This window comes from Pararge aegeria, chromosome 6, assembly GCF_905163445.1.
Source record: "Pararge aegeria chromosome 6, ilParAegt1.1, whole genome shotgun sequence".
Lineage (NCBI taxonomy): Eukaryota > Metazoa > Arthropoda > Insecta > Lepidoptera > Nymphalidae > Pararge > Pararge aegeria.
This window is the reverse complement of record NC_053185.1, coordinates 5577424-5592844: the sequence shown is the minus strand read 5'-3', so window position 1 is coordinate 5592844 and position 15421 is coordinate 5577424. Positions and strand designations below refer to the sequence as shown.

General features: G+C 36.7%; 1 protein-coding gene across 2 annotated transcripts in view; it reads left to right on the top strand.

Annotated features, from left to right (window-relative positions):
• Positions 1–15321, top strand: part of LOC120624763 (protein tramtrack, alpha isoform-like) — a 30543-nt gene extending 15222 nt beyond the window's left edge. Inside the window, exons 5-8 of one of the 2 annotated variants that reach the window (XM_039891479.1) lie at positions 1514–1641; positions 2764–3086; positions 7799–7975; positions 10981–15321. In XM_039891479.1, coding sequence (XP_039747413.1) covers positions 1514–1641; positions 2764–3086; positions 7799–7975; positions 10981–11050 — 698 coding nt within the window. In that variant the 3' untranslated portion in view covers positions 11051–15321. The remainder of the gene's footprint in view (positions 1–1513; positions 1642–2763; positions 3087–7798; positions 7976–10980) is intronic. The other variant, XM_039891480.1, reaches the window with a different exon arrangement.
• Positions 15322–15421: the final 100 nt, after the last annotated feature.

Below are 15421 nucleotides of genomic sequence, written 5' to 3'. Positions count from 1 at the left end.
AAAAAATAAAGTATTCCGAATACAATAAGATTTTTAGTTCCACTTTTTGTTGACTTTAAATACCTTTAGACTAACACTGGCCGAATGTAAGTATTCCATTTTTAATCTTAAGGAGGGACGATTGCCAACCCTATCTCTTTGATTTTGTTTTGAGTATTAATTTACTGGTCCAGTGAGTTCTAACGTTGGCTTTTTCGTTGGCACGGTGATAAATCTAACTATATACATGCCAACGTAACAAGGAGATTTAAATCATGATAATATAATTTAAATCATTTCTTTTCAATGGCATAAACCAATTGTCAGTTTTGCTATGTTGAATAATATTTTCAGCTTAGCTAACCTTAGAGAAATAAATGAGACACTGATAGGCTGAACATGATGATAATAATAACCAAAATGATCATCATTTACTTAAATTAAAAAAAAAAATTGTTTCTTTTAACAAGCCTGTAACGTTTGCATATAGACTTATCACCGATCAATTTTGACTCACACTCGTGACTCGTTGGAATTTTTTTTTCTATCGAATCACACTGTCTCTTGGGTCATTCGTTACGAACCTAATAAATTGAAAAGTAGCAACGAGTAACAGGCGTCACTCGACGGGAGAAGAAAATTCCCAACGAGTCACTCTTATTTATGTATATGGCTGAAGAATCCCAATCGACAAATGACGATGTGACGCAGCTATTAAATAGTTGTTAAATTTTCATGCGTTGCAACTTACGAGTATTTTTCATGATGGTTCCCAACAGGTCACATCCCAAGGGGCAGAGCGGCTCAATTGGAAAAAAATCCCAACGAGTCAGTTGGACGCGATTGCGTGTGACTCGTTGGGAACTCACCATACAATGTGAACAATAGCTAGTAAAACGATATCGTACTCTACAATCTAAATAATAATAATCAATGTTCTGTGCATTCAGAATTGTGAGATAGTATAGCGATGTTTGTGAATACGGATGAAAATGTGTTGCACTATGTATCCACTTCTGTTGGACTATGCATCCTATGTCATACGAAGTAAGATATATAATATATTAGACTACTTTCACTCCAAATGCCTCGCAGCCAACGTAAACTGCTTAAATGCGGATCGCACATAACGTCGCGATATTTATTTTTGGTATTAAATATACTTACTGATGTCATTATCGGTGTTTCGGTAGCGAATTTAAATAACGAAATTCAGTACACATAAGGGCGAGCCGAGCCGTATGCATTGGAAAAATCCGTACATAATCAGTTTGAATTACGTGATAAGTCCCGTCTATACATTGAAATGATCCATACAATTTTTTATGCTGCGCATTGTGTGAAATCTGTACTTGATATTATAAAACGGTAAACTCTGGATTTACTGAACCGATTTTGAAAATTCTTTAAACAATAGAAAACTACATTATTTGTTCTCAAATTTATATCTACCCTTGTGAAGCCGGGGCGCGTAGCTAGTTAATTATGTTAAGGCTACATAAGAACTAATTGATTAATTTGCTGGTGTCATCAGGCGGTGGGAGGTGGGACGGGCGGCGGAGTAGGCCTGTACCTGACGCCGTGTGGCTCGAACAGCATCGCCGAGCCCTACCCTTTGTGCTCAAGCGGGAGAACGAAAGAGGTGCACCGGCTCCTAGACTCGTAAGTATATTTACATACTAGTGCATTCAAGTGAATTAAAATAGGCTTACAGTGAATTAGCAGTTGCGTTCACAAGGTTTGAGACCGGAGTAGGCATAATTCGGAAACTTTGCAGAAAATGAAAAAAAATCCTCACGAGTGATATAATTTTTTTAGGGTAGGAAGTGCTTCTGCGCCTCTAATAAGTGCACGCCACTGCTACTTAGGCACGAAAGTGCAACTCAATTTCAATAGAAGAATGTTAATAATGTATGTGAACGGATGAAGATGTAGAGGTTATGTCTTAAAAGAGTGGAAAAGAATAGAACTACAATACGAACGATGCATTACTGAGGCAGTGCTGACCCCACAGCCTGTGATAAGAACATGAAGATTCAAAGAAGAGTTATTTAAATAAGTAAATTCAGTGCTCGTATTTTGCATAGAATTGTTATCTATTTAGTTGTGTTAATATCTCTTTCACAATAAATGAATGAATGAATACACTTTATTGTACACCAAAGAAAAAAGTAGTTACAGAAATATACACAGAGAGCAAGAGAGTACAATTTGGTGGCCGTATCGCTACATAGCGGTTTCTTTAAGGCAACCAAAGACGCAAAAGGAAAAAACATAGAAAACAGGTCATAAATTCTGTTGTACAAAAATCACCCACCTAAATTCAATTGACATGTCAAAATAGCGCTATCGTTTTCCAGGGGTACAGTGCGATATACATTCTATTAAACCTTACAATGTTTAATCCGTGAAGCAAAAGCAATGGGGCGTTATAAGTTTGACGTGTCTGTATGTGTGAGTATGCGTGTGTCTGTCAGTGGCATCTTATTTCCCAAAGTTTCCCGACTTTTGATTTTGTTTTTTTTTGTTGGATGGTGAATTATTCGGGAGTGTTCTTAGCTATGTTTGTTGAAAATCGGTAAAAGATGGCCGCTACCACAAAATGGCGCATTATATATTTTTCACAACTACCTCAATTTAGTGTACTCATAAAATAAAAGGGCTTGACTAGTAGAATAATGTACACTATATTGAAAGTTGGGGGTTAGATAAGAAAGTTTAATTCGGAACCGGCACCATTGAATTAAATTGAATAGTTCGCTAAGTGTCGTTGCGGTCCCGCAGATCAAGCTGGGCGAGGGCGTAGAAATCCGCGAGGAGTTACTGCGCGGCGTGAAGTGGGGCGACTACCGCAAGGTGACCCGTGGGCTGGCCGCGGCGCTGTTCTCGCCAATGGAGCTGGCCACGTGCTCGGTGACGGGCCAACGCTGGTCGCGCGCTGGGCAGGAGTCGCGCCCCACCAAGCCGCCGCTGGACCGCCGCCGCGTTCATGCCCTTATATCCTACGTCAGCCGCCACTTCCCCGACGTCGAGGTCAGCCGCATCAAGCAGGTGCTCGCCTACAAGTGCAAGGAAAACTGCGCCGCGCTGCGCATGCGGACCGCCAGGTGACATCAGCTAACCGCACAACGTACACCGCATAACGCACACCGGAAAACACACAAGCAGACTTTTTTTTTAGTCCACTACATATAACCCTCTATTTTATACAGAGAAAATTCAAACTTCCGCTTCGTTGGGGGAAACGGAGTTGATATGTGGAACTTGCACTCACTAAAATCTCTGTTTCCCCCGACGTACCTATAAATGAGAGTACAGGATTCACCGCACTCTCGCCAAGGTTATGACCCTCCAATCTATAGCGGGTCGCACCAAAGGAAATTCCCAAATTGCCCCTTTCTTGGATAGATCCCAGGGCCTCCCATTTTAAACCACAACGCTCACCTCTGCACCAGGGAGTTCGTCAAAAGACTTTTTCTTTTTCAGGCTAATTTCGGAACGATTTCATTTTATTTTAATTTAATATTTTCATTATTTAAACGAAATATAAACTACAACAAATATGTTAACAAGAAATATACTTATTAGTTTGATTGTTATCAAGACAATAGCGCTAACTTCAGACTATTTTTAAGGCTAAATAAGCGCCAGTTCTTTAGGCACTGCATAAATGATCAGCTTTTATGATGAGTCCAGACTTCGTTACCCGGGTCTTCGACGGGTTCTTTCGCTTATATCTTAATACCGCTACTTTTGTTTTCCGAGATAAGAGACTTCCTTTGGTGCAAGGTTTCAAGCTATCTTTATGCCAAATTGTGCCATCATATTAGATACACAGGTAAACTGGTCTTTGCAAATCGAAACGTACCCCAACTTTTCCGGCATAAAAACTTATTCATCTGCTGGATGCAAGCTAAATATGTGCCAAATTTAGTCGAACATAGATAGCAGACAAACACGGACATTTTCCTCAGTTCCGTCTAAGTCGGTCAGGCCTTTTCGGAGCAGAACCATCATACATTTAGGAGAACCTGATATCATTTGTATAGATTAAAGAATCCCATTTTGTTGAATGACTTTCAATAAATTAACAAAAAAAATATTATTTTTACACCTATACCTACGTTCAACACCAGCAAGCACTAGCTGTATTCTTGAAGGAAACATACTCAAAACGTGAACTTAGATAAGAAACCATGTAATTTGTAATTGAAAAGTTTCTCGTTGGTCTAACAAAAAATTCTATAGACTCGATATGGTTTACCGGTCTTTCACGTAAATAGTACAATACAAGGTATTTCAATAACGTGTACTCAACAATAAAATGCATTTTACACGCCAATATAATATTGTGATACCATTTAATTTGGTCACATACGCTTACAACTGATTACTTTCCTAATTGAAATGAGTAATGATTGACTTATTGGGAACTTTTTAAATTAAATGTCAATACAGCATTCATGTGATGTTTGGTTATTTGTGTAGAGTTTAGTGCACTAAAGGATAATGTATACAAGGTCGGGCAAAGGATATTTGTAAAGGGAATACTAAGAAAACACATACAAAGTTGTACTTGTACGTGCCGCTCAAAATTTAGCGTTCCGGTACGATCACGAGTAGAAAACGATAAGAGGTTTTCAAAAAATGAGAGTGAGGGTGCATAAAGTCCCATAATATAAGTAAAATGTAGTAATAAAGTAAAATGAGTTTTTAACATGAACTTGAATAGAAAAAATTCCTAAAGCGGGAATGATGGGGAACTTTTATATATTACTAGCTGTTTCCCGTGATTTCGTCTGCGTCTGATTTTGTTTTTGATGTGGCATTAAATTTTGTTGTAGTTCTAAAAAAAATTAAAGTATTCGGTATTGCTTAGCCTTAAATGTGGGGTTTACTGCTGTCCGCTGAGGAGTTCTGTCCTCTATCTCCAACCACAGTTTAGGCAAAATTAAACACATAGTATAACGTCTATAGTACCAAAAAAAATATTTTAATCGGTTATAATTGGTCGGAGTTATGGTGTAAAATCGTCTAACACTTTCATCCGCTCTCCAAAAGGCACTGAGCTTAATGTCGAGATAAAAAGTATCCTATATTACTTCTAACACTTCCAAGAATATTTGTACAAAGTTTCATGTGGATCGGTTAAGAAGTTTTTGCGTGAAAGCGTAACAAACAAACTTACATTGACATTTATAATATTAGTAGGGATTAGTAGGGATAGCGATTTATAATTATGTTTTGAACAATTTATCTTATTTTCAGCTTGTTAGGAATTTATGCAACTTCGAATGTCTAAATTGACCTGACTTCAAATAAACCTAAGCAATATAAATATTAATTGCATAACTGAAATCCCTATACCAGAGCTGAGAAAAAAAACTGAACAGCTGTAAAAAAATAACTATTTTGTACTACATAACAAAATTCTTCGTAAACAGACATTAATAGATGGTTTATTTTACCTTATGATGCAAAGGCTTATCAACAAAAGCCGTAGTGAAGTATTAGACGATTTAGGGTATTGTCTAATCGTTTAAGGTGGACTTTGACCATCATAAATTACACTTAATGATCCGATATCCAAATGTGTACTGCGATTTACAACTCGTAATTTCTATACAAAACATAACATGCCTTTGGAAAATCATTTATAGCCTGGCCATAAGGGCCATAATTCTGAGACGTTCTCAGAATTATGGCCGTTATGGCCAGGCTATGCTTTATTAATTGACATTGAGCAAAAACAGGATCTCAAATGTGATCTCAAGCGTAGCTTACTTGAGATTGATGCTCGAGAACCCATTCTTAGCTTGATAATGGGCCTTAGAGCCAACCCGCTTCTCCGAAGCGGATTAACCCATCATATCAACCCATTACCGGCCCACTACAGGGCACTGGTCTCCTCCCACAATTAGAAGGGGTTAAGGCCGTGGCCACGCTGGCCCCGTGCGGATTGGTGGACTTCACACACACTTGAGAACATTATGTAGAACTCTCATGCATCCAGTTTTCATTCACCGTTGAAGCAAGTGATATTTTAATTACTTAAAAAAACGCACATAACCTAGAAAAGTTAGAGGTGCTTGCTGGGATTCAAACTCGGCCCCCCGAAAGTAAAGTCGAGGTCCTACCCACTGGGCTATCATCGCGGATTAAACCAGTACCTAACAACTATTGGCTAAATCGAACTAAACTTCCAAGTCGTTTAGTCGCCTAGAAATAATAATCTTTTAAATTGTATAATTGAGATCCCTAAACAACTAGGAAATGATTTGATTATTCCGAAAAGTCAAAACAGTTATTTAATCCATCAATAGAAGTCAATTTTTTTTCATTTATTAATTTGATCCCGTTTGCTACGCCCGTATAAAAAATACATTATATACAACAACGCCAATGCCAATATATAAATAACCATCTTAAGATACTATACATTAATATGAAAATAAGTAAACTTAGAATGGATTTTTGGTCTCGCTTCCCTTAAGACTATGATACCCTTACGCCAAGTGTCCGCACTTAGAAACACGCTCCTGCACCAGGCCAAACTTTGAGTATGTAGGACATAGGATAGGAGGACAAAGGATTAAACACCCCATGACTTCTGTCGTCTGCGTCCGGGGTCTATTTCCGACTCATTTGATCTTGTCTGTCGACCTTAATGGAGGACCAACGTCCATCAGTCTAATGCTTTGCAACTAGTTCGCTCCTCATAAGCAACAATATCAATTGTGAATCAGCCTTAAAAATAAATGAAAAACAAGAGTTTGAAAGCGTTTGACAAAAATTCACAACGTTTTAACTTATTTTTGCGTCAGGTCTAAAAACCAGATAGAAATGATTACTAATGCGTGCAAACCGTTATGTTTTTATTCGAAAGACCGCAAAGGTTATCGTGTGCCGTAATGGGGGATAAACTTGCGATCATTGCCGAGGTCACATCGATATGGGGTACTAACAATGTTACTATCAGCTCCTTGAGTACAAATATCATTATGTATGAGTTATTTATTCGAAGACAAGAAACTTCATCCGAATCGTCATCTAAATAATACAAAGCGTCCTGCTTTGTACTATTTGTTTCTTTAATTTCAGTTAGAAGCTTTAGGTAATTAAATTAACAAAATGTTATCCAATACATGTTTTTTAAGGTTGAGTAGTATTTACATTTATAGTTGTGTAAGTGTTCTTCAGCGGTGATAGCCCAGTAGCTAGGACTTCGACTTCACTTTCGGGGGGCCGAGTTCGAATCGCAGCACGCACCTCTAACTTTTCTAAGTTATGTGCGTTTTAAGCAATTAAATTAATAGATGCTTTAACGGTTAAGGAAATCATCGTGAGGGAACCTGCATGCCAGAGAGTTCCCCGTTTTGTTATCACAGGCGCGTGGAGTCCACCAATCCGCACTGTGCCAGCGTGATGGACTACGACCTTAACCCCTTCTCATTGTGAGACGAGACCTGTGTCCTGTTGTGGGCCGGAAATGGGTTGATATGATGGTAATGAAACGTTATTAAAGCGAACATTCCTTTCCACGTGCAGAAAATATCCTAAACCATGCTAGCCGTGTAGAATGCAGTCAAATAGAAATCCTTAATAATATGTTAATTGTTAAAGTGCGTTTATTTGTCCTTGTTTAACGCCTAAATTAATCAACTAATCGACTTGACTTTTCGCTTAGATTTAGATGAAAGGACAGAGAGCAACATAAGCTATATAATAAACGTAGACGAAGAACGCGGGCAACCGCAGTTTTGTAGTGTGCAAGCGCCGCATACCGGCGTACTGGAGGCAGTAATACAATTTGAAGCAGGCTGTCTAACTGTTTCAGTGAGTCCAGCAACTACCTGCTGAGCGCGGCCTCTCGGCCCGCGGACGACGCGCCGCACCCGCCGCACGCGCCGCACCCGCCGCACCCGCCGCACCCTCCGCACCCGCCGCACGCGCACTCCACCCCGCCCGTCACTACGCGCTCTTCATACTCTCATTAGTAAGTATCTTTCTATATTTAGGTTTCCGTACTCGAAGCGTAATATCGGAACCCATCTTTACATAGTATAAAAGAAGATCACTCCCGCTGTTCTAACGCTCCAATCTTTCAAACTACGCAACGGATATTGACACAGTCGGTAGTAGATAAAATAATTGAAGAGGAAGTTTTACACGTAATATGCATGCATAATTCAGTAGTGAAAAGCATAGAAAGAAATTCAAAGTTTTGTAATGTGATGACGTAAAAAACATAATAAATATTATGCGCATACTTTGCAAACGCTGGCTAAACCTGTCGAGGTAGATCAAATTAATCTTCCATAGAATGTTATTATTTATCACTCCAGACAAATGGGGGGCAACATTATTATGTATATTGCACCCGTGCGAATCCGGGGCGGCTCGTTAGTATACTGGATGTATATATATACAAGTTAACCCTTGATTGCAGTCTGTCGCCATTGGGAGTGGCGATGCAGGTTAAAATGCCAGTTATGTACATAAGCTTATATAGCCTAGTGGTTAAAACTTCCGCCTCCTTTTCGGGGGGCCGAGTTCGATCCCCGCACGCACCTCTAACTATTCCAAATTATGTGCGTTTTTAATTTAAGCAATTAATATATCACTTGTTGTAAGCTCTCCCTAACGTTCACAAGTTACGTTTTTGCTCTTCTCTATGATAATATGTAAAATAGTCGGTCGACGGAAGTTTCCGCCACGTAAGTTGGGTAGACATATCATCATCATCATCATCAAAAACACAGGACGTCCCATGCTGGACATTGGTCTTTTGTAGGTATTTCTATCCACTAGGATTTTGTGTTCAGCGACTCTCTGCATCTCGTTCTGTGTCGTCTTTCTACCTTGTGGGGACTACCAACACCCCGTTTTTCAGTACGGTGACGCCTTGGGGTTCACCGTGCGATACAAACGTCCATCAGATCTCCGAGCTACGCTTTAGGCTACCTAAAAGTTGAGCAGAAGTTTTGGCGACGTAAATTACGCAAGTGTATCGCGACACTAGGCTTTCAACTAGCACAGCGAAATCAAACAAGTTTAGTATGATATAACTCTACCTACTGTAGAGATATGAATCACGTGACGCCATGCTTTATCTATAAAGCATAATAAAACATAAGATAATATTAATGGCAGACTGTTTATGTTAAGATATTAATTCATTGTAGTACTTATCAGACCAAAAAAACTCGATGGCGATGGCTTAATGAATTGTAAATTATGTTGATTATATTCAATGTTATATTTTTGGCATTCGCGCCCAAACTCAGCGTATATAGCGGATAGCTTTAATTTTTTATTTTTATTTTTGATAAAATACATTTAATAAATCATTGAATTTCTTAACGACAAGGCTGCTTGAAGCAGGCTCCGCTCTCGTCTCTCACAAGATAGAAAATTTTAAAGTTTGTAAACTGTAAAATTATGTTGAAAAAGAGCAATCTGCTGAGTTTCTTGCCGGCTCTTCTCGGTGGAATCTGCCTTCCGAATCGGTGGTAGAGTCACTACAAACAGACTGACTTGACGTTTCAAAAGTGCTTATAAACTGGGCCTACTTGAAATAAATGAATTTTGAATTTCATCCTCTCGTTAGAATCTGCCTTCCGGTGGTAGTCAAAACGTTTCAAAAGTGCTTGCAGAGTATATTATACCTACTTATATACCTAATTCAATTCTATACTTAAAATAAATGAATTATTAATTAATTCATATTTTACATTTTTAAATGAGTGTTCAAAGAATACTTTGATAATTTCATTTCTTATTTATTTTATTAGCATTATTGGTGCTAACCTTACAGATTGAATTAAAATTTAAAAAAATAATAAGTACACGCGAAGTATCCCTTACAAAAAATAAAAGAATTTTGAATCCTGAATTTTCGGATTAACATACAAATAATACATAAAGCACATCTCTTAACTTTTTTGGAGTCTGTTGAAAGGCAACGTGTTCTTTGCTTAGCTATCGAAAGTATTTTTACAAACATTGTACACTTTCAAATATTTTTACGTAGACATCGATCTCCGATGACTTGCCTGTTACTATTGCATTCTTAGAAACGAAACTACATGAACGTGACCCTATTATAATTCTAAACACTTAACGGCAACTATAGAAAATTTGTCTTTTTGCACAAAATTAATTTATTTACCGTTCGCATTCGTAACAGAAAGGTAAGTTTGCCAACTAACTATATAAAAACTAGCGTATAACCAGTAAAACTTCCGTTTTCGAAGAATTTCTAACATTAAAAACAACTACAGGCAAAGCGAAAAGCAAACAAAAGTTTTGACTTGTAAATAATATCAATTTTTGTAGACATAAATTTAAAAAAAATTTGAAAATAAGGGACATGAGAATATAAACTTTTTTTCCCTATTTTACCCGTTTGGCAACAGTATTTTCCAAACTGAGACACGTGTCTATAACTTAACAAATGACGGACTTACATACATTTTTATATTAGGTTCTCGTATTTAATTCAACGAAAGTTGAAGTTAAGAAGACATTTTCTCTGAAGTAAGGGAGTCGACTACGCCAGTTCTCGAAATCCAGCATGGCTACATATTTTCTCCACGGAGAAAAGACAAAATGTATTCGCCTTCCCATAGTTATATCCTTGCCCCGAGCATGGGCGCACGGCATTAAACTAATATCCCGATTATATAAATAGCTCGGAAAACCGATGGACGTTGGGGTCCTAACCTAAGATGCAGCGTCGAGTTGGGCTAATGACATCAAATGAGCCGCTGGGCCCAAACGGCACAAGACGGTGGTATTTAGAACTACCTACAAATAACCTATACCCAGGAATTGGTTGACATGATGTTGATGATGAATGTCAAAGGGGTCCTAACTTCTCCTTTCTTCGTGTATATATAAATTGTATCCCTTACAACCGGATCCCCAAGTGTAGCGTGTGTTGCCCGAGAGTGCAAATACGGCATGAGCGGAAGTTTAATGTTTGCTTGGTGGTTTCAGCGAGGCTTCGAAGGGCGGAGGAGCCGGTGGTGCGGGAGGGGGTGGCGAGGACGGGGAGGCGCCACATTGATGCGCCACATATCACTTCCGCAATCTTGTTATTTTTACCAAAAAGAAAGTACCGATGCACGCCGCCCGCCGCGCGCTCGCGTGTAAAGGACAGAGATTTATTTAGGGGCGGCGTGCTCGCGAGCCGAAAGATTCGTATTTATTTAGGTGATATTTTTCTATTGGCTACGATAAGGATTATCTCGTCGCGGACATCGGAACGCGCTCGAAGCTCTAGCAATAATTTATCAGGTTCCTAAGACATGTTTTGTAGTTAGGTTCTATTTGCACGAATTTTCGCGAAACACTGCCGCTTTTACTTCTAAAACCCTTTTTCTTCTATATTAGTGAAATCGCTTCCTTCGTTTTACGATAATAGTCATTCTCCTTTCGTTACGTTAAATTTGTATATGAGGCATTTAAGTGCTGTTCGAGGGACCGTTGCAATCGCAAGTGAAATATATCAAAATGGCATAATTTTTAGGGCTAACGTAGAAATATTATATAGTCATTTCGTTTTATAGATATAATGTAAAAGAGAATTTATTTTGGAGTGTGTCGAGTCGGTATAATGAAAGTCTTCGGTGAGCTGTGATCGTGATGGTTATAAAGGAGTCATATTTTTAAATATTTTTAAGAGTTATAGTAATTGTAGCTTGTGTACAGATGAGTCTGTATGGGGAGGAACATGTCAATTGTGGCGAAGGACGGTCTACTGCACATCTGCACAGGGATGTATTTATCATATCATCTAAGCAATAACTATTATTTGATAAAAAAAAAAGTAATAAAGATTTTTTAATTTTTAAATACTATTTTAACCGTGTTGTTATAAAAGTAGTTAGTAAATAACTGAATTCTCTAAAGTCCATGATCATTTATACTGTTCTTTTGAACGATGATCTAATCCTCATAATAATTACTCGTCACATATGAAACTTCATATCAATGTTATTTTACGAAAATTTGTACTATTTTAGTCGTGTTTATCTTATTATAGGGAAAAGCAGATATTGACCGCTAGCGATTAACACTCAAACCCTACGACCTATGTTTTTGGTAATACGCGCTTATGTTTGAGGAGATTTGGTGTGCGCTGGAAATTTTGTAAGAAAAAGCTAAACTCTCATTTAGTCTCGAACGCATTGCGACGGAACAAATACTCATGATATCTGCTTTTTTCCCGGTCCTGGGTCGTGAGGACGTGTGTGTATATTCGATATACTGTATTGTATAAGTTGCAGTTACCAGAGGGGGGTGTTCCCAAGGGAATCTTACCGAATTGTAATAAATGTCTTGCGATGCCAACTGGATGTCTTTAATGCTCAATTTTTGCCAAATTTTACTTGCCGAAAGTCTTGTCTAAATAGTTTTGTCTAATGCTTTATCTGAACGCCAATCTCCTCGTGATCTCAGAGGACAGGAGATGGCCCGACAGATTTGCTCAATGATAAGCGTTATTATTCCTACGGATTCTGTTCGTGCGTTCGCGTAGAGGTTGAGGGATCGGCCCAATGAAATTTATATCGTTAGAAAATTTTTTAATAAAAAAAAAATAATAATTGTAATTTTAGAAAATGAAAAAAAGAGGATTATCGTGAATTGTTAAGTATAAATACTTATTGTGACGAATGCTCGAGATGCAATATGTTAATTTAGTGCCAAATGATAAGTTAACTCGTAGCAATATGTCGTAACCTAATGCTCTTGTAATTTCTCGCGTAGTGTTAATGACCTATGAGGTTTAAAGGTTTCTTTTACAAGACTATAATAATATATTTATACAGGGAAAGAGTAGGGATGTACGGTTCGGATTTAAGAATGTTGTTGCGGTATAATACTCATTGTGGCAGGGTGTAAAAATGACGGAGCAGGCTTGGAGTGGAGCGAAGCGGAGCTTTTGTACAGTTGAGGAATGATGTTGATAGTTGCCAATCACAAAACTGCCCTCGTAGTAACAAAAGTAGTAAAGTAAATTATATAACACTTTCACTTGACAGCTGTCAACCAACAGACGATAAAAAACTTATTTATGAATAAACTTCAATTTAAAAAAACTTATTTATCACTTACAACTCAGGTTTATGTTAAAAAAACATATTTTTTCTGGATTCTTTGTATCAATCTCTTTATTTTTTGTCGAAATACAGTTTGTAAGCTAAAATCTGCCAGTCCTTGTATGAAGAGGTGGAAAGATTTCATGAACTTAATGGCCAGCGAAATTATAACTTTAACTCACTATAGACGACTTTATTTTCGTTATAACCAAAAATTCATTTCATAAAATACACATATATTTTGAATATACATTTCTACATTCATTATTACGAGGGTGGAAATGCCAAACACTTCACCTACAGGGTAGTTTAATTTAGTGTTGTCTTTGCTTCAACTTCGATTTTTACACTCTGTTTAAGAAGCACTGAATGAGCAATGGAACAGAGAATTTATTTACTCCAATAAGTCTTTTTTTTAAATTATTTATAATAATTTTTTTTATACTAAAAATTATACATTATTTTGCATTTTATGATTGTAAATGGCAGCTGTCCATGTTTTTCGGTGAATGATGAAATCACTCACTGTTATTTGGGTTTCATAAAAGTAATATAGAAACGAAACATCGAACATGACACATTGGGCACAAATATTAGAAAAAAAATATCTATGGCTTACTTTTGCTTGCAATACGTAATATTTAGAAATGTGATCGTTCCGAGTTTATCGGAACATATATGTGGAGCCCTTGTTATCAAGTCTATATATTTATTAGGTATATTTTCATTGAGCAATACAACTTTAAAAAATATATATATATTTAAGAAGAACAACATCGATGCCACTGTGCCCCAGGGGACAGTGTTGTGCCAAAATTAAGTGCTAGTCTTTAAAAAAGTGTTGTTATCATTTTCAGATTTTTATTTAGTCCAGAATGTGTTTGTTCCTGTGCTGTGAAAGTAATATTTTCTGACAAATCAACACTGGCATGTGATGAATTATATTAGATAATATAGTTGTTTTTGTTCAGTTAGTTTCTAGGTTGTTTAGTTGGACTTTTAATGATATTACTTAGTTCGTATAATATTTTATGCACTATTCAACTATACGACATGTTTTTGATTCTTGAAATATAAATTTACTTAAATAAAAGATGGAAAACAACTATATTGTCTCATAGGATGTGTATAGGTCGACAACATCACAGGGTTCGTCGTTATTTAAAATTATATAAAGATAAGAATGAAAAATTTTTCGTGTATCCATAAGTGTTCGCACTTGAAGGAAGTGAAGCTTCTTTAGTTCATTTCACGAGTTCGTAGGCATGGTAACTATATTATTGAAATAAACTCGAATGTTATATCAAATCTAGATCCAAAGTCGGACCAGATGGCATGGATATGCTGACCGTCCTCAAGGCTGTTTTACGTTTTAAACTTTTTAACTTCCTTTCTGATTTTTCTATTCAATTAACTATTTGCTAAAGCACCTAAAGAAGTTCCACTTTCACCTCACAAGTTCTAACATATGATATGTTAGAACTTGTGAGGTGATTAGTTTATTACTTGGGTTCTAATTATATATACTGTGGTCCATAATATTATATAGTCTGTTGTTGTCCTATAGTGAAATTGTGATTCGAGTCATAAATTGTAATTATAATATGATGAGTTGTGTTGATTTGTTGCTATATTTATAGTATTTATATTAATGATGATGCACACAATAATTTAGCTTTGAGCTCGTGCAATATTATTCCAAATTGTTTATAGGGAAAACTGTTATGATAATTTCTAAATTGTTATATAAATATTTTTGTAATTATAAAAGACATAGGCAACTTGAATTCTATTTTTGTTGTGCATTTATTCTCAAATTTTATCACATTACATTACCACAAACCCATTGTGGACGGTAATGTCTGCGTCTGTGAAACTTATTGTTAAGCTACGGTAGATGGTTTGTTTTATATATCGCCGATATTATGAGTCAATCCTAGTAATGTTAATTCTCCTTAATTTAGAATAATTTACAGTAAACCAATTACATTTGCTCAACCAAGATGCGACACTAACTGCAATATAGACAGAAATAATTTTTGTATTGTCCTTTTTATATCGTTATTTATATAATAATTCAGTTTAATTAATTTCGTGAGTTGTGGCAGCGCATGTTATAGTCTTATTTTTATTCTTAATAGAGGCCAAATGTTGACTTGCTTATGTGAGACTGTTTTGCCAAGAATCAGAAAGTATATTACCTACATTGTTTTAAAATAAATGCTTTTATATAAAATTACTGTATTTTATTTTAATTCACTTCTTAATTTTATTATAAGCTTCAAGAGAATGATTGGTAAAATTGCCAAATAGAGCCTCCTATAGTCGGAAAAATG